We start from the raw sequence: 23,747 nt of genomic DNA, 5'->3' as shown, positions 1-23,747 counted from the left end.
AGCCGCATACAGGGGGGTGGGGGGCAGACTTGCCTAGTTTATCCATCTTGCGGGCGTCCGCTGTTCATCGCGCAATCCCACTTTTTTAAATGTGCTCTACGTCAGTTCAAAACGCTCGCAGTGTTCCGTATGCATTCGCCTAAAATGACTCCAAAGCACTAGTGATCCTTCTCTTCTCAATGAATTTTATGCATGCGGACGCGATTGCTTTAAAATTTTTGTTCATTTGTCGCGGTGCTTTTTTTTTGCCTTTTGGATAAAGTGGTCATCTCAGGTTCACGTCACTTAGCTATGGAGTATGCTTAAGCTTTTGTACCATACACGCAGCTCAAGTAAGCCTGAGCTCTCTTAGTTCAGTATTAGGGCATCATTGGCGAGAAATTTGCCTGTCCTGCAATTTGTTTTCAGCAAATAGGGTTTGGAGGCAGTCCGTTCTTTCATTTCTCATAAAGATTATGGTGGTCTGCAGTAGTATGTGCAGCTGTAAGATTAAAGAAAAAACATTGTAAGGGCAACTTTTAAAACATCAGAACAAAGTTCATACCCCGCTGTGCGGGTAGTACATTTCACTGTATTTTGACGGAAACGCTCTTTCCTACTTTGGATTTCTGATAACCCAGCACCTCCAAGATAGACACCATGTATGTAACACTCGCCATTTCCGAGAAATAGTTTTCGTGGTTTTCGTATGGCGGTGGTGTAATAAACCTGGTGTTTTACATCCCGAATCCATGACGCGATTATGAGAGACTTCATAGCGGAGCGCTTTAGGAATTTCTACCTTATGGTGTCCCTTGAAGTGCACTGACATCATATGGTAAATATAACTACCATTTTTTTTCTTCATTAAAACCTACCACTTCGACCAAGATCGAAACCGCGACCTACTGACCATGACCATAGCCACTGCTCCACCGTGGCCCACCTTTAGTACAGCGAAATTCAGATTCACATACCTTGCCAGGTAACCACGAGCAACCTCAACTTGGTGCCACAGGGTGATCGTGAAAAGCAAACGCAGTTGCAAGTTGCGTTTGCATTCGCAGGGAAAGCGAAACCGCTTCGATAGAAGAAAAAACATTCATTAGTGTCGTGATCCGCAGTAATGCGAGCCTACTCTTTTTAATAGTAAACAGTTTCAACTTGGCATGTAATCGTTCTTCTGCACACACTTCGCCCGACTTATCATGACTGATAAATGTTTGCCAAGCTGCTTTGAAAAAAATGACGTGTGCTTACGTAAAACGTCACCCTAAAACATTCTTGCAGAAAAGTACAAGGCTAGACCAAGCAAGATTGAAATTGAACCGTTTTAATTTAATGAAACAAACTTTATTTTACGAATAGCCAAGCGAGGTAGATCTTAGAAGAACTACTCTTTTGGTTTTGGCATTTTCCGATAGTTTAAGCTAGTCACTCTGAAAAAACGTGTCAGTGAGTTCTCCCTGAAACAAAAAGTCTGCCTTGTGATTTGCAGCTTAGAATCGATTTCGGTTGCTACTCTGGGCAGGTCTGTAGCTTTCGCATGTGACCTGGAACAAAGAAAAAAGATGATTACTGAAAATATTTATGCACATGTATTATGAAAGAAGAGAATACATTTATTGGGAAGCGTGGGTGTTTTCGGAATACTGGATGATTTAACTCGGCATTTATGAAATAGCATATAGTGTGCATTACCCCTTTCTTTAACAGTTGCGTGATAACACGATATATTAGAAAGCAACGTCTTGTTCTGCAAATCCACCTTTCTTGTAACCTAAATCTATAAACTGCATGCTATAAGTGCCTCCCAACATCTGCCCTTGTTTACATTTCATCATTTTTTCGACTGTCAGTCTAATAATGTCGCTTAAAAAACAATGCCTAGCACAATGTGTTGCGTACCGAGATACTTCGAAGATAATCAGTGCAGATTAGATTTACTAAGTATCGCATTTCATATAGAACATTATCTAAAAGTTTTTGTCTCTAAATTTGAAAAGGCTATATTGGCATACCAGATACTCACAAATCAAAACGTTTCAACATGTGTTCTATCACCTGCGAATTACTTCTGAAGCTGTGTGCCTCGCAATATGGCTTACACTAAGAATGGAGAACCCATTGAAAATTTAGGGTAAAATCTTTTTATTTAGTGGACTCAGGTTTTATGCCAAAGAAAAATATTGAAGTCGCTCATGTGGAGAATCCATGGGATCCTGGAGATTTCGATAAGATGGCGTCTAGCAATAATTCTGAAATACTCAAAAGTCAACTATATTCAGCTTCGAAACAAGAAACCTATATTTGGGTGAGTGTAACTGATATCTTTCTGAGATATTAACTATAAGGAAAGGCCATCATGAGAGCCATCAACCGATTTTGAGTGGATGCGTGAGCAGCGCTGGCTATTATAAAAAGTGTAATGTGCAAATCCACTTGCAACAAACACACTTTTGTAATCGTTGACCAAAGCAGTGACGTCACTCTGCTCCTCTTGTTACTGCACTCATAGGAACTCTGCTTTAGCTTTCTCTGTTCCCTTTCATTGAGCTTCTTGCATCTCAGTAATTACTACGAGCAATGTTTACTACACCTCGCAGCTGTAACGGTTTCTTCTGATAAATATATTTATTTTATCATTTAAAATAACCACCTAGCTCTACTAATAAAAACTTAACTAAACGGCCCTAATTTAACAGCGGTGCTAATTTACGCCTTTACCCGACGTAAAATGCCTGTGGATATACAAAATAAATGGAGAAGAATCAAACAACTATTGCATTTACCCGGTTATTAAGCACTCCTCAAACGTTTAGTGAAAAAGCCTCTATAACATACCCCAATATCTGGTACAAGGAGCCAGCAATAAATAATAAGAGCTTAGAGGTTCTTCCGATTCTTCTACTTTTATATAAATTTAGGTTTGATGAATGATACATTAAGCAAAATAAAGGCACTTCCCGATATAGTAAGAATGAAGGAACTTTATATAAATCGTTAATGAAAAAAAAAACACCCCCTCAACAGACAAGTTCCAATTCAAAATCCTTCGTGTGGTTCCGCAAATGTCACCTATGTTTTGCGTGGACTGAATGTAGGTTGAATTCATTTGCATGTATCTGATGAAACTAGCCTATAGCGGATGGGTGGAATGAGTGCATTCATGCATGGTCAAGTTTAACTTCGTTAATAGAATACGATTCGTTGGTTTAAAAGTAATCAACGGGAATTCTTCCTGTGCTCTTTCGTTAGTTTCCGGCTGCCATTTATTGTAATTCTTTTAGGTGCCATCATTTTCCTCAATAGTGAATATGGTTTAAGGTGATGTAGAAAGGTTTGTTATTATTTTGAGGCAGCCAAAAAACTGGTGGGTAAAGGAGTATGTGGCTTGAAGAAAAGAGATTTGTTTGTGTTCGGGGTCTTTATTTCCAAGTTACTCAAGGCCTAGCTGATATTTTCAAGGACAGACTACTGTGGAGTTGTGTAGAGCTTGTTTAAATTAACGCTATAGCAAAGTTGAGCGCAACTGCAGCACAAACAGTAAACGAAGGTACGAAAGACGTCCTGCACTCTTAAGCCACCAAATTCTCTGTTCGAAATGTTAGAACAATTCCTGCAGGCGAAGTTCAGTTCGTGTTTACCAGAAACAAAAAGCGATGACACCAGCGTTCGGTGAACTCAACTATGCACAATCTTATCTAAGGTCTTGTGTGACTTTACCAGCATGGTCATAAACGACAAAAATATGGGTGAACTCTGCAATAACAAATAGGGAACGGACAATTGTCTTAGATGTCTCAAAAGCCAGACTTTACTTAGGGCTTTACAGGGCTTAGTGTCTACTTGCAGGCAACAACCCTGATACCGATTGTCGAAGTGTTTGCCTTCTACTGATAAGTTAAATTATATACACATTCTCAATTTCCTCATCCACTGCATTATGTATCTTGGTACTTCTGGAGTCCCAAAGATCCTTCTTATTTTTATCTTTTAGGAAGGAAAAGCCTCCAGATTGGAAACTTACGCTGACATTCTTTCTTGCACTTGTCGCATGATGGAAACACATTTCGAACCAAAGCACATTCGCGATAAGTGAAACGGACACACTTTTCAGTTTCCTTGTCAAAATACCACATTCCCGCATATTTTGGCCCATTCAGACACCATCTATGACCAGGTGGCCGCAGACACGGGTCCTTTTCTGGGTCGTATTTAGCTGAAATGAAAAATCAGAATAAGTGCAATTGTGGGCTAGCTCGTCAAAAAAATACCGCCAGGTCATTGGGGGACGCCGGTAATGCAGAGAGGCAGAAGAGCAACCCTTCCACATCACTTTTAAAACAAAAGTTCTTTATGATGAGTCCACTATGACTGCGATGACGTAAAGTCATGAAGAATTTGATGCAAATATATACCAAAGGATTTTAAAAAAACAGAAGAAAAAGTTCTGTCGGTGGGTGTCTAACCAGCGACCCCCCCATTCTGCAGCGCACGACTCAATCTGCTAAGCTATGGAACGTACGTTGTGAAGCTTGCTAACGACAAGATATTGATGCGCACCACTGTTGGTGTGACCTCAGAGCTCCTCAACTTCACCGCGTTGTCGTCATCAGGAAAGAAATGTCGTAACGGGCTCACGTTGGACCTTACTCACGTCTATTTGAGTGCGCGCCTCTATGGGGCATCGTCTCTGCTGCTTGCGCGCTTACCCGATCTAACTCAGGATTCTGGAGATCAAGAAGTTCACGCCGCTCACTGCCACGGGCGCATATACAAAAGGAAACATGGCTCACATACGAACAAGTAAGAATTATGACAGTGGTTAGCGCTTGTCCAGTGTATATATACTTGTGCGTTCGTTTCGTTCGTCTTTCTGTTTGAGCAGCGTGCTTCAAGTGCCGAGCTGTGACAGTGGTTTTTCCGCGCTCGTGCTGTGTGGGCTAATCTTGTGTGTGCTTTCGCCATGAAGTACGCACTAGAAGTTTCGAGCTGCTCACCGTTATGTGAAGAAAATTTGTTGCTGGGGCAATCATTCCTTTCTCCTTTTGAAGAAACAATGCGAGATAAACCCTTAAATACCTAAGCGAAGCCACGTTTAACTTTCCTGTTATAGCGATTCCTGAAACTAGGCGTCATGCGTGTTTTTTAACGGACTTGGGGCAACTAATAGAGGTACATTTGCATGACACCAAATACAAAACAAATTATTGAGTTGATACGTTGTCAAAATTTGCTGAAGAGTGAAAAAAGCCCTGCGGTATTTACACTGCAAGCTCAAGAAACCTACAACTCAGGTAATTTTAACAGAGCATGTGGGTAGGGACGGTAACCCGTTGAATCCACAAGTTTGACATGGGACACCACGGAACATGGGTTGATAAAATTGATAAACTACAGAAAGTAGACGCGATATTATTCCTTTTCACACACTCCTGGAACAAAACAGTTACAGCAACAATACGTATTTTGGGACTTACAACTCCTGCATACCGTCAAAAACTGTCCAAGCAAATTCGTTTTTTTTTCTACTGTAAAAAGATAACTAAATATTGATATAGATCAGCACTGAACGCCACCTAGAAAAAGAATTGTCGGAGAAATTATGAATACACATATGAGGTACTTTAAGAAAGCCAAAGCATTCTTCACAAAAAACTTATTTGATATTCGACGCAGTGAGCAATGGAAAAAAAATGATAGGTTTAGGTGTAACCTTAAGAGACAAGAAGAGAGCAAAGTGAATTAGGGGACAAAAGGGGGGTTATGGATATCATAGTTGAAATAAAGAAGAAGAAACGGACATGGGACAGGCATGTAGTGCGCAGACAGGATAACCGCTGGTCATTAAGGGTAAGAAACTGGATTCCCATAGAAGGGAAGCGGGTTAGGGGGAAACAGAAGGTTAGGTGGGCAGATAAGATTAAAAAGTTTGCGGGTATAAATTGGCAGCAGCAAGCACAGGACCGGGTTAACTGGTGGAACATGGGAGACGTCTTTGTCCTGCAGTGGACGTAGTCAGGCTGATGATGATGATATTGATGATCATAATATTTAAAATCACTACCTTCATTTTTACTGCGTTGTATCTGGTTAAACTATTTTGAGGTAGGGCTTATGCAATATTTTGTTGATCCTGGGCTAAAGGACTGACAATTGACTTTTCTATGTAAATTCTGCAATGCTGTTGCTCCTCCTACATGAACGTTATGAAGACGCTTTAATAAGTTGACAGCTGTATTGTATTTATTTTTCACTGAGTATTACAATTTCATACTGCTTGAATAGTGCACTTCGACATGTCATACAGACTGTTTTTCAAATTTAATTTAGTAACAAATATTCACCACCCCTGTAACAACCTGACGGCGAACACTCTGATATAAATAAATAAAAACATCAATATTTTGAGCGAATAAAACTCCTTTGCTAAACGCATGAAATATGTTAAGACGTCCAACACAATGATTTATCAGAATGACAGTTCTCTATTATTAGTTATGTCGTTTGACAATGTAAATGGCCAAACTTGTCACAATATTTACAGCTTCCCATACCATTCTGAACTACGGGAACTTATTGTAATATTTAGATGAGAAGGTTCACTCTTCTGGAGTATCTCTTTAGTTTAAAAAGTAGCGCTCATGCTTTTTAAGGTAAGTTTCCTGTATTTCTGGTCGTCGTCTTCTTTCGTCGGTCTTGACCTATGATATTCCCAGAACTCCTAGAGCCGAAACTGTCTCTGACTGCCACATAACAACAGAACTTACATTAAACTGACCGGCTTGTTAGGAATGGTAATGTTCCAAGAGACGCGTCAGAGGAGGTAAAATAATATCTATATGACGTAGCGTACCTGGGCCTATTATTATTTAAGCAATATTTCAATAGAATTGAGTAGGTATACAGCAGTGAATTTACTTACCTCCACACAAATATCTGCATTCTCTTTGTGTATCGAAATTATTGCCGTTTCCTCCACACCCACTATAGTCAAATGTTCTGCATTTCTGGTTTGAGTCATTGTAGAAATAACGCGTTAAATGTCCTTTGCAGTCACCGTATGCTGGCGGGTAGTAGCAAGCGACCGGCCTTTTTATTTCTGGAAAATGTAAATATGAAGTGTGGAAGTATTTTACCAAAATTGCGTTGCAAGTAGTGTATATATATATATATATATATATATATATATATATATATATATATATATATATATGTGTGTGTGTCTGTGTGTGTGTGTGTGTGTGTGACGTTACTGTGTGACTGCCTTGATTCACAGTCCCAGAGAGGGCAATCGGGTTAGGGGGAGACAAATTAAGGTGGGTAGAATAAATTAGAAAGTTTGCGGGTATAAAGCGGCAGCAACAAGCACAGGACCGCGTTGTCTAGAGGATCATGGCAAAGCCCTTTGTCCTGAAGTGAACGTAATCATGCTGATCATGATATCTATATTTATACAACTGCTAGCGTGACAAACAGAAGCGTGCTCGTGTTGGACATTGGAGGTGGAGTATTATTAACAAAGTTAAAATGTATAAAATTAGGAGACGTCTGACAGACTGGGGTGTTATAGTTCGAAGCCTGTTGGGCAACCCACGATAAAGTGAGCAAGCAAAAAAAGTGTGAGGGCAAATGGCAAGACAATGCTGTCACTTGAAGGATAAATAGTGAGGGTCTAACGCACCTGAGGCTTGCTATTTTCATTGATTTGATTGATTGATGGATTGATATGTGGGGTTTAACGTCCTAAAACCACCGTATGATTATGAGAGACGCCGTAATGAAGGACTCCGGAAATTTTGACCACCTGGGGTTCATTAACGTGCACCCAAATCTGAGCACACGGGCATACGACATGTCCGCTTCCATCGGAAATGCAACCGCCGCAGCTGGGATTCAATCCCGCGACCTGCGGGTCAGCAGCCGAGTACCTTAGCCACTAGACCACCACGGCGGGGCGCTTGCTATTCTCAAGGTTGTTCAAATGAAATGGTAGAAAGTAGTAAAAACGCAATCATTAGTATAGATATCTCAGCCGCTATCCCGGCTGCGATGACTGCATTGCCGATGGAGGCGGAAATATTGTAGGCCTGTGTGCTCAGATTTTGGTGCACGTTAAAGAACCCAAGGTGGTCGAAGTTTCCGGAGCCCTCCACTACGGCGTCTCTCATAATCATATGGTGGTTTTGGACGTTAAACCTCACAAATCAATAATCAATCAGATATCTAAACCGCTATTGGACTAAGTAGCGAGATTCTGGAGATGCGAATGGATATCAAGTTGTGAAACGATGCGTTTCGGAGCACTCTGAAGACACAAGAGTGAACAGAGGGTTTTTTTATAGAAAAAAACTGTTATATTGATGAAGTAGTGTGTGAGTATAGGTCGGCGTTTGCGCTGCCCGATTCAACAATTCAACGACTGAGGAGCTGTGGCGCGTTATCTGATTACTTCTGGCAAAAAGTGTTAAACATGTCAACATTAATCCCTGTGTCAGGACTGCGCAGTGGAAGAATACGTGCTCAACAAGTTCTTGGGAAAATAGAGTGCCCGTTCACGTTCGGACCGTGAGAATTTTGTTGATAATTGGTGATCGGGCAAACAATCACAGAAAAGTATTAATATAATGAAAGACTTATTCAGAAATCTTCTGCATGTCACATTGCGAATGTTAGTGGCAAAAAACACTCAATATTCATCAAAAAGAAACTATTAAATATAAGCGCTTAAGCATGAACGTTGCATTAAAGGACGCTGTAAACGACTCGGTTGCGTCACAGCAGCAGAAATTTTGATGAAAAATAAACCCTCATGATTCTTGGTCAATGGATTGTAGTGCACAGGCCTATATATTGTATAATAAACAAAATATTGATTTTCACATAAAGTGCGCTTTTGTACCTCTTCAGTTAAAATCCGGGGATAAGTTCTTGTCTGTTGTGTGCTTATTTGGGGCTGGTTATTTTCATATTTTGTTTTACTGAAGAATTCTACTGTTCTTTCGCAAGCTTCTTCAATTGAATCGTATGCTCGTGATGACAAACTTGCATATTGACATAAAAGTGACGTGTGGCTTGTAAATCGGTTTAAATGTAATCGACCACACATTACGAAACAGCAACCCTTAGAGAGCGGCGTAAAAGCAGTGAAGTTAATCGGGTGTAATAAGTGCAAAGTGTTTTACGACGAGACTGCACACCACTTTGATAAAAGAAAATTAATTTGGCTTAACTCAGCTATGCATGTGGGTGCACAAGAATAGGTAAATTCATCTATTGAACAAATTTAGTTGAGTATCCACAAAAGACTTGCACACGTAGCCTGCAAAAAAATATATCTCGTTGACAGCCTCTGCAAATATGCTACCGATGGTCACTTAATAGGTAAATTGTTTAGCTTCCTCAGCTGTCATTTAGGTTACATGCACAAATTTGTAAATACAAATAACCATTCTTTTGACATAAAAGCAATTTTGTCGAATGTTTCACAAGGAACTATCCTTGATCTATTTCTATTCACTCTGTATATAAATGACAATGTGTATATTGATAAAACCTTCTAACTAGTAATTAACGCAGAAGGCACGACTCGCTATTCACCGGTGCAGTATTATTCAATATAATTAATAGAGCAAACGAAACACTACTGCAACTGAGTAAGTTGACCAATTACAATGCAGTAGAGATAAATATCACTGAAATTAAAGCTGTAATTATCCGGCTAAAACACAGGGATGTGGTTACCAATCCAGCTTTTTCACATAATGGCGCCAAAAAACAAAACGTTCGATCATTTAGGATGCTTGGAGTAATATTTTCGAAAACAACGTCTCAGGATTACCACACTAGCTACCTAGCAAAAAATTATTTAGCATTGTAGGAATAATTTATCTTACCAGACGAAGTCCTCCCGAAAATTTGAAACTACGCACTTATAACTCACTGTTTTACGCGCGCGTACCATACTGTCATCTTGTGTGGGGCTACTACTTTTACGAATTTAGAGATACTAGCTTCACTTCCGAAAAAAAAATTTTACAGCACATATATAACGTGGCTTTCGATCATCTCTCACCATTGCTTTTTTGTAAATCTCATATATCCTACAACTTTCGTGTATGTATCCTTACCACCTCTTCATAGCATACAAACCAGAAATAAAAATAATGACCACTTTTTAGCTCAATTATTTTGCTTAGAAAGGAGGATACAGGTATATTTAGTTCCTAATGTGAAGAAATAGACAGCACCACAATTTCGCCCCTATTACGGATCACAAATACTAAAGCATGAGCTTCCGAAGCTTCTGCACTTGTGTAGTTGCAATAACATTGCACCAGAAAGGTCACCAACAAAATAACTGCGCATTTTCTTCTAAAGTGTTAAACAGCTATTTCTGTCTTATTAGCCAAGCAAATAAATCACACTTTTGTGCGTCTTTCGACACATCATGTAATGACCTTTAGAGTTATGCTTCTTCATATATCCAAAGCGTATTGCCTTGTATTTCTTGTTTTGTCCCAATTTTTCTTATTTTTTTCAGCTGTTGAAGTCCCACTAGATTCTCTAGTACCAAGTGTTCATTTTTGTGTGTGATGTACGTGTTGATGTATTCCTTCATATTTCATATTTCCAGGTTTTTAATGGACAATGAAGTCAGGCTACATTCAGTCTCTTTCGTTCACTTTGAAATACGCCGATGACTTCCACGAAGCCGCCTTTATATATTATCTCTTTAATGAGCAGGATGGTCCCTTCCTTTCTGTTCTGCTGCACGGGAGCACGAAAGTCGACATCACAGCTTTGGCAGTGCTATTTCGAGGGTCACATGTGTGAGCAATAGCCCCGAGAATAATATACAGGGGCCCAGGGACTATTGGGTGAAATAGGTTTGTGCTGCGTAACGTTCGCTCCTTCTATGCTAAGCTTCAATAGCACTACTCAATATTGGCAGAGCAGAACACACACACACACACACACACACACACACACACACACACACACACACACACACACACACACACACACACACACACACGCACACACACATACACACACACACACACGCACACGCAAACACACACACACACACACACACACACCACCGATTGTCAACTGGGAATAGCCCCGCTGCGGTGGTCTAGTGGCTGAGGTACTCGGCTGTGGCGGCTGCATTTCCGATGGAGGCAGAGATGCTGTACGTCCGTGTGCTCAGATTTGGGTGCTCGTTAAAGAACCCCAGGTGGTCGAAATTTCCGTAGCCCTCCACTACGGCGTCTCTCATAATCATATAGTGGTTTCGGGTCGTTAAAGCCCACATATCAATTATTCAACTGAGAATACGGTTGGAACGCTGTTCCACAGAAACACGCACCACGCCGACTTTTAACCGAAAGAGCCATACTGTAGCCGACCATCAATTAGTTATTACTGCAGCTGGGCACCTTTTTAATCAATTACTAGGACCAGCACGTAGCATACAGCGAATTATCGACGTACCCCAGTCCATATTCCAATCGTCACCTGTAACGAGAAAAATTGATAACCAAGCTTCAACTACAGCTGTTTTCATCAATCAATTTGAAGTTGTGCATATCATAGTTTCCTAAAGATTGACTCGAGAGAAATTAGACGCTAGTGTCTATGTCAGCTCATTCGCAAGGCGCTTCATTGAACATGAGAATGATGGAGAGTACACGTATTTGTGTAATCTTCGTACTTCTGGCTCCCTGTGTGTTCTTGTGACTTGGGGCTGTTTTCTCACGAAACAAAAATCAGGAAATGTTCAGCGCTTGTGCTTCACCTCTTTAGACATTCAGGCGTACCTTTTCAAATAAAGTCACAAAGTTCTAAAGAGTTCGTTTATTATTTCGAAAGCAAACCGATACACAGTAACAAATGTAGCCAATAGTACAATTTGCAACCCGCAAGTAGGAAGTCTAGGGAGATCTGTGTACTACCCATCATTCCCTTGGTCACTGATCGGTCGCAGCGCCATAGTACCTTCTAGTTAATTTTAGAAAACTCTATGATTGATGCGGGAAAAACACAAGGGTGCAAGATAGCAGTCATGGTGTGCACCTACACTCCTATTATCCATAACTTAATGCTACAGGAAGCATAGAAGCACGAATGCCCTTGAAAATTTGCATTAGGAGTAGCATAACAGTAATGAATTAAGATACGCACAAATACTACAAAATGTAAAAGTCTCGGATATTATACGTTGCTACGTGGCTGCGCATTTTCCTGAAACGACGTATTAGTGCTCTGACATTCTTTCACTTTCGTAGATAATTATATGACATTTGAACAACTATGTCATCTTCTTGAATATGAACATGAATCAAGTACTAATTGAATAGTTTTGATTTAGTAAGACAAGCATTTTGAACATCCCTGTAAGTCACCAACAGTGTGTTAGGCTTGTAGGCTTATATATAGGCCTACAAGCCTATATATATATATATATATATATATATATATATATATACATATATATATATATATATATATATATATATATATATATATATATAGGCTAAGGCTAACACAGGCTCACAAGCCTACGCAACTTCGGAGCTCCTTTAGGGTAGTAGGCTTAAGGTACTCGGCAACGGCACGCAGTTTGGCAGGGTCTGGCGATATTCCTTCTTTTGAAACGACGTGGCCGAGAATTGCAAGTTTGCGGGCGCCAAAACGACATTTCTTAAAGTTTAGTTGCAACCCGACTGCCGTAAGGCACTGGAGAACTTGTTCAAGACAGGAAAACTGGGTTTCAAAATTCGCCGAGAATGCAGCTATGTCATCTAAAGAGCAAAGACAGATGTTCCATTTAAGTCTCCTGAGGACATTGTCCATCATCAGTTCAAAAGTCGCAGGCGCAATGCAAAGACCAAAGGGCATTATATTAAACTCATATAAGCCGTCAGGGGTCACAAACGGCGTTTTTGGACGGTCTGGTTTGGCCATTGGCACTTGCCAACATCCAGAGCGCAGATTCAGTGAAGAGAAAAACTCCGCACCGTGAAGGCAATAGAACGCGTCATGAATGCGTGGCAGGCGATAAACACCCTTGTGTGTGTCGACGATAATCTACGCAAAACCTGATGGAGCCAACCTTTCTTCGCACGAACACAACAGGCGAAGCCCAAGGACTGTGTGAGTGTTGAATAACACCACGTTGCAGCATCTTGTCAACTAGTTGAGTGATGACGTCACGCTCAGCCTGCGAGATGCGGTAGGGGCGCTGACGAAGTGGATTATGATGACCGGTGTCGATATGGTGAGCGACAACTGACATTCGTCCCAAGGGAGGTTGTCCGTGGTCGAAGGAGGCGCGGAAACGGGGAAGTAGTTGAATGAGCTGATTGCGCTGGTTTTGCGTAAGACCGGTGTCTATGCTGCGCAACAGATTATCTTCGTCAGGTAGTGAGGGCTTGGGGCAGCTGTGACAGCATCCACGGACATCGGCGTCGTATAAGAAGGGGCATCGAAAGGAAACATGTCATAACTGTCGAGACTCCCAATACATTCGCCATGCAATAAGGTAGCCCCGCCGCGGTGGTGTAGTGGCTAAGGTACTCGGCTACTGACCCGGAGGTCGCGGGTGGAAATCCCGGCTGCGGCGGCTGCATTTCCGATGGAGGCGGGAATGTTGTAGGCCCGTGTGCTCAGATTTGGGTGCACGTTAAAGAACCCCAGGTTGTCGAAATTTCTGGAGCCCTCCACTACGGCGTCTCTCATATTCACATGGTAGTTTTGGGACGTTCAACCACATATATCAATCAATGCAATAAGTTAGCAGGACAACGGAACGAATAGCACATGTACACGGCACTGGAGCCATCGGCAAGTGTTATGACGGCAAACGGGACGACAAGGTTCCGGCGACGAGCGCATTTTTGTGACGGAATACAGAGGGCAGTTGAATCGGGAACAGAGTTGCACAAAGGAGATACTGCGGCGACCGAAAAAGCAGAGATGACGATGGCAGCGGCGACGATAACCTTTTTGGATGAGCGACGGAGATCTATGAATGTCGTGCTGTATGAAGGGAGCGGCGGTTGCGCAGGAGGTTGGCGGACGGCTTTTGCATAAGTCAGCGGTGCAGCAACTGATATTGGGAACGCGGGCGAAGCGAGAGCCTCGGCAACTTGCGTCGGAATAGCACGGCGAAGTGAGTGGTCCAGTGATGTTGGGGGTCTTGTTGATGGTGGAGACAAGAGAGAGCTGTCGAGCAACTTTCTCCCGGATGTACGGTTGAATTTGAGGCATTAACACACTGTCGTCGGGGCCACTGCTTTTGCACTTCAAAGCCGAAATATCCGCTATTTGCGTTTTAGCGCAACGTGTAGAAATACGCTGCTTGCGCAGCTCATCGTAACTTTGACATAGCTGAATCACGGCCGTGTCGGTCTGTGGGTCACGGCCGTGAACTGACCACAAGCATATGAAAAGCGTCGTCATCAATGCCTTTCAATATACTCTTTATTCTGTAAGCCCCCGTCATCCTTGCATTAACTCGTCTATAGAGAGGCTGATCTCATCCTCAATGTAGCTCGCGAAGCTCTCACCATTTCGCCAAAAGCATCCGCACAGGCTCAGTTCAGCGCGAAGCTTGCGCATGGCTGGACGACCGAAAAACGAGGTCACGGCCTCTTTGAAAACTGACCAGGTGGGAATGTTGGCTTGGTGGTTGGTGAACCATAGGTTGGCCAAATTCGTCAGGTAGAAGATGACGTGAGTCAGTTTCGCAGGGTCATTCCACTTGTTAATCACGCTGGCACGCTCGTACTCTGCCAGCTAGTCCTCGACATCTTGATCTTCAGTGCCGTAGTATACTGGCGGGTCACGCAGACGAAGTGCACCAGGGCACATGACAGGTGGCACGGTGGATGAGGCTTGTGGGGGATCGAGGCGCTCAGTCATCGTGGACTCAGATGGTAGCTTACGGCTGCGGAGCTACCCAGCATGTTTCGTTACATTACGTTACCCAGCACGTTTCCAGCAAATGCAAAGAGAAAGGTTACGTAAGAACACAGGTTATCATTCGAGAAGCCTTAGCCGCAACGAGCTGGTACAAGCAGGAACCCGGTAAGCACGAGCCACACACGGACGTCAACGTCTTCCTTCACGCTGGCACAGAGCTTGCGCTGCTATGCTCCGGTACAATATATATATATATATATCATGGCTGACCCTATAAATTAGCCAGCTTCAACCTACGGCCTCAGTGGGCACAGCGGAACAGCTTATGCAATGTCGCCTAATCGCCTTCTGTTCCTTGAACAGGTTAGTTATTACGATTATTGTGGCTACAAAAATGATGATCAGTTTATTGTTGTGCTACCGTGCCCCAAAGTGGTTTTTTCTGGCTTTGCATCATTGTGTCTATTGCTCTCCAGCAATGTAGAAATGAACCCCAGGCCAGAAACGAAATCAATGTTGAAAGAATTGTGTGATAGGCAAAAGGCGATACAAGCTGATCTAGAAAGCTTGAGCAGGCGAATGAAGGTAAAATAAAGCAGCCTTAAAGCGATTAAAGAAGAGGCGCGTACAATAGCTCAATTGTAAAAAAAACAGTTAAGGAATTAGAGACTGCTCTTCGTAAGCAGCAGGAAAAAATAAAGAGCTTCGAGGACGGAAGTAGGAGGAATAAACTAATGGTATTTGGAGTACTGGAAACCGACAAGAAATCTGCTGCCGACTTTGAAGCGAAGGTGCTCATAAACGTATTCTAGAATAGGCTTGGTGTAAACTTGAGTACCGTGGAACGAATACACAGGATAGGGAAGAAAAGCTCTAGGCCTCGACCTGTCACTCTCAGGCTGTATGACTGCAGGGAAAAGGATGAAGTTTACAAGCACTGCAGAAAGCTGAAAGGCAGCGGCATCTCTATATCGAATAAAACTTCGAAGAAAACATTGGCAAGGCTCTGGGATTCCGCGAAACAGCAAAGGGATAGTAGGCGCCATGTACGCTTGAATTATGACAAGCTGCACGTAGACTCGGACGTGTAGACCTGAGATCAGTCAAAGAACAGCCGCATGAAGGTTCAGCGTCCGAAAAGACAGGCTGCTTCTGTTAAGAATGGCTGACGGGAAGAAGAATGTGATTCGAGCACATTAAGCTTGATCAATTTGAATGCAAGAAGTCTGGATAACAAGGTTGGAGACCTGGAATACATCCTGGCTTAGTATGATCCTCACGTCATCACAATTACCAAAATGAAGCTGCGGCCCCAAATAAAATACCAAGAGCTTGTGCCACCAAACTATAAAATCATTCGCAGGGACCACGATGCGCGGGGGGGGGGGGGAGTTGATGTAGTGATCAAGGCTGATATATGCTGTGTACAAATGGCTGGCATTCAAACACACGAAAGTGTTTGGATCAAAACTAAAGTAGGTAAAACCACGATAATTGTTTGTGCAGTATATAGACCACCTAACAGCCCTATTTCGTATCTCGGAAATACGCAGCTTTACTTAGAAAGCCTGAAAATACACAGCTCCCGAATGAATATTTCTGGTGACTTCAACTTGCCATTTCATCGTAGTAGAGGCTGGCATTGCACATCATAAGTTAGTTTATTTAGAAATAAAGCATACAACGTTGTGCTCAAGGACTGACAGCAAATTTTGTCAGAGCCGATGACACGAGCATTATCGATCACCTTTCGTTATGTTTAGATAGCTTCAGTGAGACGAATGACGTCAATGTAATTTGGGCTGAATTTAAGGATATATTATCTCACTGCATTGGTAGGTTTATACCAATAGAAAAGAAAAACAAAAATAAACAGAATCTATGGATGACCCATGAAATCATACATTTAAAACGAGAAATTAGCCGTGCACGAAAAAAGTTAAAAAAACGATCACGAAAAAATTTCCGCAATAAGCACTGCCTCGCGTACGAAGCTGACTGCTGCTAAAAAAATCTTCTATGATGTTACATTGATTGGTTTTATGAAGGATGACCCACACCGTTTTTGGCACCATTTGTCACAAGATAATGAGGGTCCTAGAGACGTTGTCGCTAACGATGAACTCGTGACGGAATCCTCTCGTATTGCAACTTGTTTTAAAGACTTTTTCCAATCTGTGTTTACTGATAGTTCTGCAAATACTTTTTCGCCCTTTGCGCTACAATCCCCATACAAGTCAACAATGCCTGAGATAAAGGTGTCATATGAAGGTATTGTAGCACTTTTGCTTAATAATAAAGTTAAGAAATCTGTAGGTCCTGATGGTATACCAAATGCGTTTTTACGCAGGTATTTGGAATGGGTAGGCCGCTATCCTGAAATTATATTTAAGGCATCGCTAGTACAGAAACGAATCCCAGATAATTGGCTAGTTGCAAAAAATGTTCCAGTACACAAATCAGCTGGAAAGCAACACTTAGAAAACTACCGGCCCATTTCAGAGACGTGCATGGGCTGCAAGCTTCAAAAGCACATATTATATCGAAATCAATCTACGGTTCTCTTGAAAACAACAAGGCGTTTTTTTCTAATCAGCACGGATTTCGACGGAACCTATCCACTGTTACACAATTGGTAGAAAGAATTATTGACTTTCGACTGCACTAAATAACAGAAAGTAGATCGACGCTATACGTTCAGATTTATCGAAGGCTTTCGACCGTGTTGTGCACACCAACTTGATTATTAAGCTAATGAAAATGAATATAAATAATTAATTTGTAGCGCGGCTCATACCTCACAGGTCGGACACAATACGTCGAAATAAAGGGCAGCAAATCAGATCTGCTAAACATAACTTCAGGCGTAGCACAGGGTTCCGTTTTGGGACTTCTGCCTTTTTTGATTTACATAAATGATATGGCTAATGACGTAAGTGAAGACATAACCATCGGGTTGTTCGCAGATGATTACACAGATCATGTTCGCAGAGGATTTCACGGTGTATTATTTCACGGTGTATACTGCTATTACAGTGGCCACAGTAAAAACAGTATTCCATACAGCCCGGCTCACCGGTTTAAGCGAATCTGCTCTAAAGACGCTGACTTTGACACGAGCTCACAGAGGCTAAACCTTATGCCTGAAAAACAAAACTACCCCCCACATGTAATTAATGACGCTGTTCAAAAAGCGAGAAAACTAAAGCGTGAAAACTTACTTATGAAGTGACCACCGCAAGAAGACCCACAACGAACAAACCTCTGCTTGACTTACAGCACAAACTTTCCCAATGTAAACAAAATTTTTAAACGACATTACAACATCCTGGAACAAAGTGAACGTCTAAAACGCGCCTTTCCATCCGCTCCAGGCGTCTTTTACAGACGACCACGTAACCTCAAAACACACTTGTCCACTCTCAAATGAACACATCACACCCCAATAATTCATGCGAACCTTGTATAAAGCCATGATGTCTTGTATGTAAGGTGATGCGAGAAACACACAAAGCAACCAGCACACTATCCAAGTTTTCGATTAACATTCGATGAAACCTAACATGCGATTCCTCTAATGTGGTATACCTACTCGAACGCCACGTGTGTGGTATGCAGTACATCGGACAAACAGAAAGACCATTTAGGATTTGCTTCAATAATCACAGAGCCCTTGCGAAATCAGCCCCAAGTCTATCTCTATCAAAACATCTCAATCTTCCCGGCCATGCATTCGACAAACTATCAGTAACGCTCTTAGAGACGGGATTTAAATCAAATCGAGAACGTGAACAACGAGGGTCATACCTTATCCGCCGATTTAACACCCTCGATAGAGGAATAAATGAGAATCCTGGAACACTTGCAGCAATTAAAGCATTAGAAAACAATAGCGGCAATAATGAAAATTGTAACTGAGTTCTCGGCACTGCAGCTGCGAAGGGCACTGGACAACTCAAAACAATTCCAAGTGTAACAACTCTTCCTAAGTGCAGCTGTCGTCTGTTTTCTGTTTTATTTTACTACCCAATCAATTGTGTCATGCATGACATGCCCAACAGCAACCCTGTGCACAGCCGCGAGGCCCCCACTGCACGCGTAATCCAGAAGCGGGCCAGGAATTCGCATTGCACCCGCTTACCAGCCTCTGCCGCAACACGCGGTACCCCTCTTTTTACGACGAAATGTTGACGGGACCCCACTGAGTTAAAGGCTTAAAACTTCCTAAAATGCCCGCTTACCAGTCTCTGCCCCAATACGCGGTACCCCTCTTTCTACGACGAATTGTTGTTGGGGCTCCGAGTAGTTAAAGGCTTAGAACTTCCTAAAAAAGATCTTTTTTGCCCCACACCGAACCGCCAGTGCCAAGAGGCGCCGTCTGGTCGGGAAGAATGCGTTAGTGAAAGGAAGCATACACAGACCACTAATATCAGAAAGGTGAAGGGGAGAAAGGGGAGAGATGAAGGGGGAAGTGGAAGGAAGAGTGGAAGGGGGGCGCCCGGGGGGAGTCCACCTTATATTCTTTTTCTCTTTTTTTCTTTGTTCTTCTTTTTTCTTTTTTCTGTCTTTTTCCTCTTTCCTTTCCCTCTGATTTGAGATTGTATAAAGCTGAGCACCAACAAACTGTACCTTTAATCCTGATGAAGGCCAGACTCTAGGCCAAAACGTGGAAATAAATCACGTGGTGACCACTCTCGGAGGATCTACTGCACTATATATATATATATATATATATATATATATATATCGTGGGGTGAAATTCAATGGATCCGGTAGAAAATGCGGTAGAAAAGAGGTTGACAAACGTGCGAAAACACAAGCTTTACAAACGTTTCGGCAGGTGGGCCTGCCTTCGTCGGAGTGAATGATTATGGAAAAATTGATCACGGATTTACTCGGACGAAGGCAGGCCCACCTGCCAAAGCGTTAGTGAAACTTGTGTTTTCGCACGTTTGTCAACCTTTGTTACCACCGTGTATATATGTATATATATATATATATATATATATATATATATATATATATATATATATATATATATATATATATATATATATATATATATATATATATATATATTGAGCTTATGTGTAAAGAGGAAATGCAGTATCTACGAAGATGAGCAGTCGCCAACCTTCAAATAGAAATGTAGGAATAAAATTCCGTATTGTGAGTGTTATTTCTGAGCAGACAGCTGTGTGCAAGCAGATGATGAAGCATTTCTTCCTCATAAAATGGTCCTTTATACTAAAGGCACAACATTATACGTGTTTTAGGCTCCATTTGAAAAAGAATTAATTTACACAAATGCAAGCTATGCCTTAACTGCTATTCACGTAAACAAAAATTTTACTCAAAAGCTAAGTTTTGCTGTATTGGCCATCAACAATTACGCAATCTGAAATGAACTAACGCAGTTGCAGCTGAACTAATGCAGTTCAGGTGTGAGATAGTAAGCTCTTCACAAAATTATGCTTAAATGATTAACAACCACAACACTGAAATGATAGAAATAAATATACACAGGTCCATTGCAACAAAAGAATAAAAATTATCTATCGGAGTAAGCAACCTACAAATGGTTATATATGTATCCCCAGTTGCCCGGCCTAGAAACCTACCGATCTGATCCCGGTGATGGCAGGTTAATGGCATTTGCGCTTGGGGACACAGGGATTCACGTAAACACTTGGGCTACGTGCGTTCTCGAAATTCAAGAAGTAAAACAGTACTTGTCCCGATTTTTACGCATTCTACCGTGGAAACTGATTATAAAAATGACGCTATTCAGAAAATATATTGTATCCTGTAATTAACAAGTCTAAACAAATGCTATTAGGTTTGCTTTTCCAAATGTCCAATGCTTACGCTACCAATAAACCGTATCGTGCTAGTAAACTTTTTATACACTGACCGTGCAATAATGACAGAAGCAGTGTCCAAGCACAAAAAAGACAAAGAAGTCAAAATAAAAGCAGCTGGCCCAGCGTACGACCGTTGTCTCTTGCTTTCACTCACTACTCTGGTGCATTACGATAACTGAACCTCCCCGCAGAAGCCACCTGGGCTTCAGCGTCTGCGACTTTACGGACCCACCACGCCGGCACTCTGGAATGCTTCTTAAGCCAGGGTACGCTGATAAATGCTGCCGCAGGGAGCCCAGTGGGAGATGGCGTACAGGCCTCCTGGGTACCTGCTGACCCGATGGCACCTCAATCACCATGCAGGGACGGCGTTAAGGTCTCCTCTTTGGCTCGACGGTGTTTTACCGAGACTTTCAATTATCGCTTTCCCCACATTTCTATAATTCAGGACATCGCTGCACTTATTGCTGCAAAAGCAGGATATCCTTCGGCCACCGCTAATAGTTTCCCGGGTGGCTCCTCCGAAGATGCTGCAAGGATCATCACTGAGGCCGCATGCTTGTCTGAGCAACTGCCACTTTCTAACTACGGAGTCTCAGCCGCCATGAGTACCAGAGCTTCCGTAACTCCACGCTCATCGCTCCTGGCTCCTCACGCCCCTCGCACACTCTACGTACGGACGTAATGCGGGCAACACCTTTGCTTTCCCAGGAGATAGATCGCTTCCTCGTGCGCACTACCGGGCCCATGTACTTGACACTACCATTTACAGTGTCGTCAGAGCTAATGGAGTTTCGAAGAATCCAAGACGATGGGGCGCTGTGGGCCAACTTATTGAAGGCTCTCGGCGCCCGCGAGGGTTGAAATGGCTGGTGGCCATCGACCCGTGGCTGCGAAGGATTAGAACAACTATGGAGGTGCACAACAGCAGTCCTGGTTTGAATGATGTGCGACGTTGACGCGTGTTTGCGCTTGCTTTTTCAAAACTGCTATTCCTGTTACGCCAACCAACTCTTTATCCCACATGAGAGCTGCGCGGCTCACAACCTCGATCATGCAGCTAAGGCTTCAATCATTGTGTCTTCCCTCAGACATCCATATAGGGAAGGGCCTCACTTCGACGCTGCAGCTGTGCCCTACGTCTCCTCGGCAAAAAACGCCATTGCCTTCCCTGCTGGTGAAACTGACCTCGAATGTTGCGCACCATTACAGCTTTCTTAGTGAGCGTCAGTGCGTGATGCGAATGCTATATAGCCGGAGACTAAGAGCATTTTCCACCGATGTCAGTCGGAGAAGTTGCTCTCACGTTCATCATCACTTAAACACGTGAACACAATGACTGCTGCCGTAAAGGACAATCCACTTCTCGCTCAACTGGACCAAACAAACAATGCCAACAAAATACACCCCTTCTCCCCCCCATGTTGCAGCCATGGCTTCGGAGGCCACGCGCACCACATTCATTGGCTGAGTGTGCGGACCTCGACACGGAAGCCGTCGATGCACCCGGAGCAGACGTGGCTGGCATCGACCACCCCGGAAGCCTTGCGTCCCAGGTCTATAGGAGCATAGACGTTGCTACATGGGATCACGATCAAGCGGCATAGCTTGTCCGACCTTGTGCTCATTCTTCGCTGTGCAAGCGTTTGCCTGTCCAGAACACCGGCGCGAATGAAGGCCGGTGCTCCAAACTGTGCCAGCTGAATTGCCTGCTAAGCGTGCTGCGGCTGCAATGAGATACCCTAGGTCGCTCACCAGAATGTTCGTCAGCTCCGCAAGGCGACTCGTGGCGTCCAGGTGAGAGACCCTACAGACACAGCCAATAGCAAGTGCCAGGCACGGTTTCGGTTAAGTTGGCAGCTCAAGGCTCAGGGCCCGCGGGCAGACAATAGCCAATGCTAAAGCACAAATGTCTCCCATCAGAGCCATCGTCGCGAGGCTTTCAAAGCAAAGCACAACAAGCTGCATGACCTAGTAATGGCGTGCACCAGAGCCATCATCACCTTACTTTAAACGCCAGACGCACCGTGGCCATGACCAACCTCTGCGAGGAAGCTAACGCCACCCAGCAGAGGCATTAGTTGTAACTAAGGTAGTTGATGTCTTTCGAAGAGAGGACGTGTTGCAGTGAAGAGCCAGCTTTGGCAGGGCTTCATGCACGCAGTATGGCCAAGTGCAATAATCATTGAAGCAGTGTCCAGGCATGGTTGCATACATGGCTAGAGGAGGAAGAAAAAGAAGTCAGAATAAGAACAGCCAGCCCAGCGTACGGACATTGTCTCTTGCTCTCATTCCTTACAACCGTTACCTGTATATGCTCCACATGGTCCAAGCCATGTTCCTTCTATTCTGTCCTCTAGTGATAATAAATTGTCTAAACGTGGGCATCAAAATTACGGCAGTGTCACACAAAGTGATGACCGTCGAAACGAAAAAGGTGCGCGGTATAGCATTGAATTGTCACTTCAATACTTCAATTTGATGAGGAACCATAATTTTGAATGAAGTGCCATGATTTCAAAGATATTGTACCGAGTGGCCTCAGGCTTGTGTGGGGCAGCATTGGCGTATATGCTTCAAAATCGCCTTTTCAGACTATATTGTTCTTTTGCGACAGAGTTTTGCAATAGTTTCTAAAGAGTGTAAAGCTGGTTCCAAAAATCTCAAAATGAATGCCACCTCTTACCCAATATGTAGTGCAGGCCCCAAGAGAGCTGCAACACAGCCATAAATTGTTTAGTTATCATCGCTCAGCCTTCTGCTTCACACATTTTGGAAAATGGTGCATGGAAACGTGAACTTACAATGAAATAGATAAGGGGCGTTACACTTTACCGCATTTATATCCTTCGAATGACCAGCCTAAATACTGGGCCCATTGTTGGGGAATTTTATCTCCTGTTCTGTGTTTTAAACTGCAAATAAATTATTCATCGTGATTGAGAAGAAATTTTTGTGAACTGGAATGCA

The 23,747-nt window shown here is 42.8% G+C and overlaps 1 protein-coding gene across 1 annotated transcript; it reads right to left on the bottom strand.

Moving 5' to 3' along the window:
- Positions 1-1,319: 1,319 nt before the first annotated feature.
- Positions 1,320-23,582, bottom strand: LOC119168508 (kunitz-type serine protease inhibitor A-like). Its single transcript, XM_075865378.1, has 5 exons — positions 23,464-23,582; positions 11,482-11,505; positions 6,908-7,084; positions 4,010-4,201; positions 1,320-1,532 (listed from the first exon to the last, which is right to left on the bottom strand). Exons 1-5 carry the CDS (start codon positions 23,522-23,524, stop codon positions 1,498-1,500), a joined length of 489 nt encoding a protein of 162 aa, XP_075721493.1. The 5' UTR covers positions 23,525-23,582; the 3' UTR covers positions 1,320-1,497.
- Between the last annotated feature and the right edge of the window lie 165 nt (positions 23,583-23,747).

The sequence above is a fragment of the Rhipicephalus microplus genome, chromosome 6 (assembly GCF_043290135.1).
Source record: "Rhipicephalus microplus isolate Deutch F79 chromosome 6, USDA_Rmic, whole genome shotgun sequence".
Taxonomy (NCBI): domain Eukaryota; kingdom Metazoa; phylum Arthropoda; class Arachnida; order Ixodida; family Ixodidae; genus Rhipicephalus; species Rhipicephalus microplus.
The sequence above is the reverse complement of the archived record's forward strand: the minus strand, read 5'-3'. Positions and strand labels throughout refer to the sequence as shown.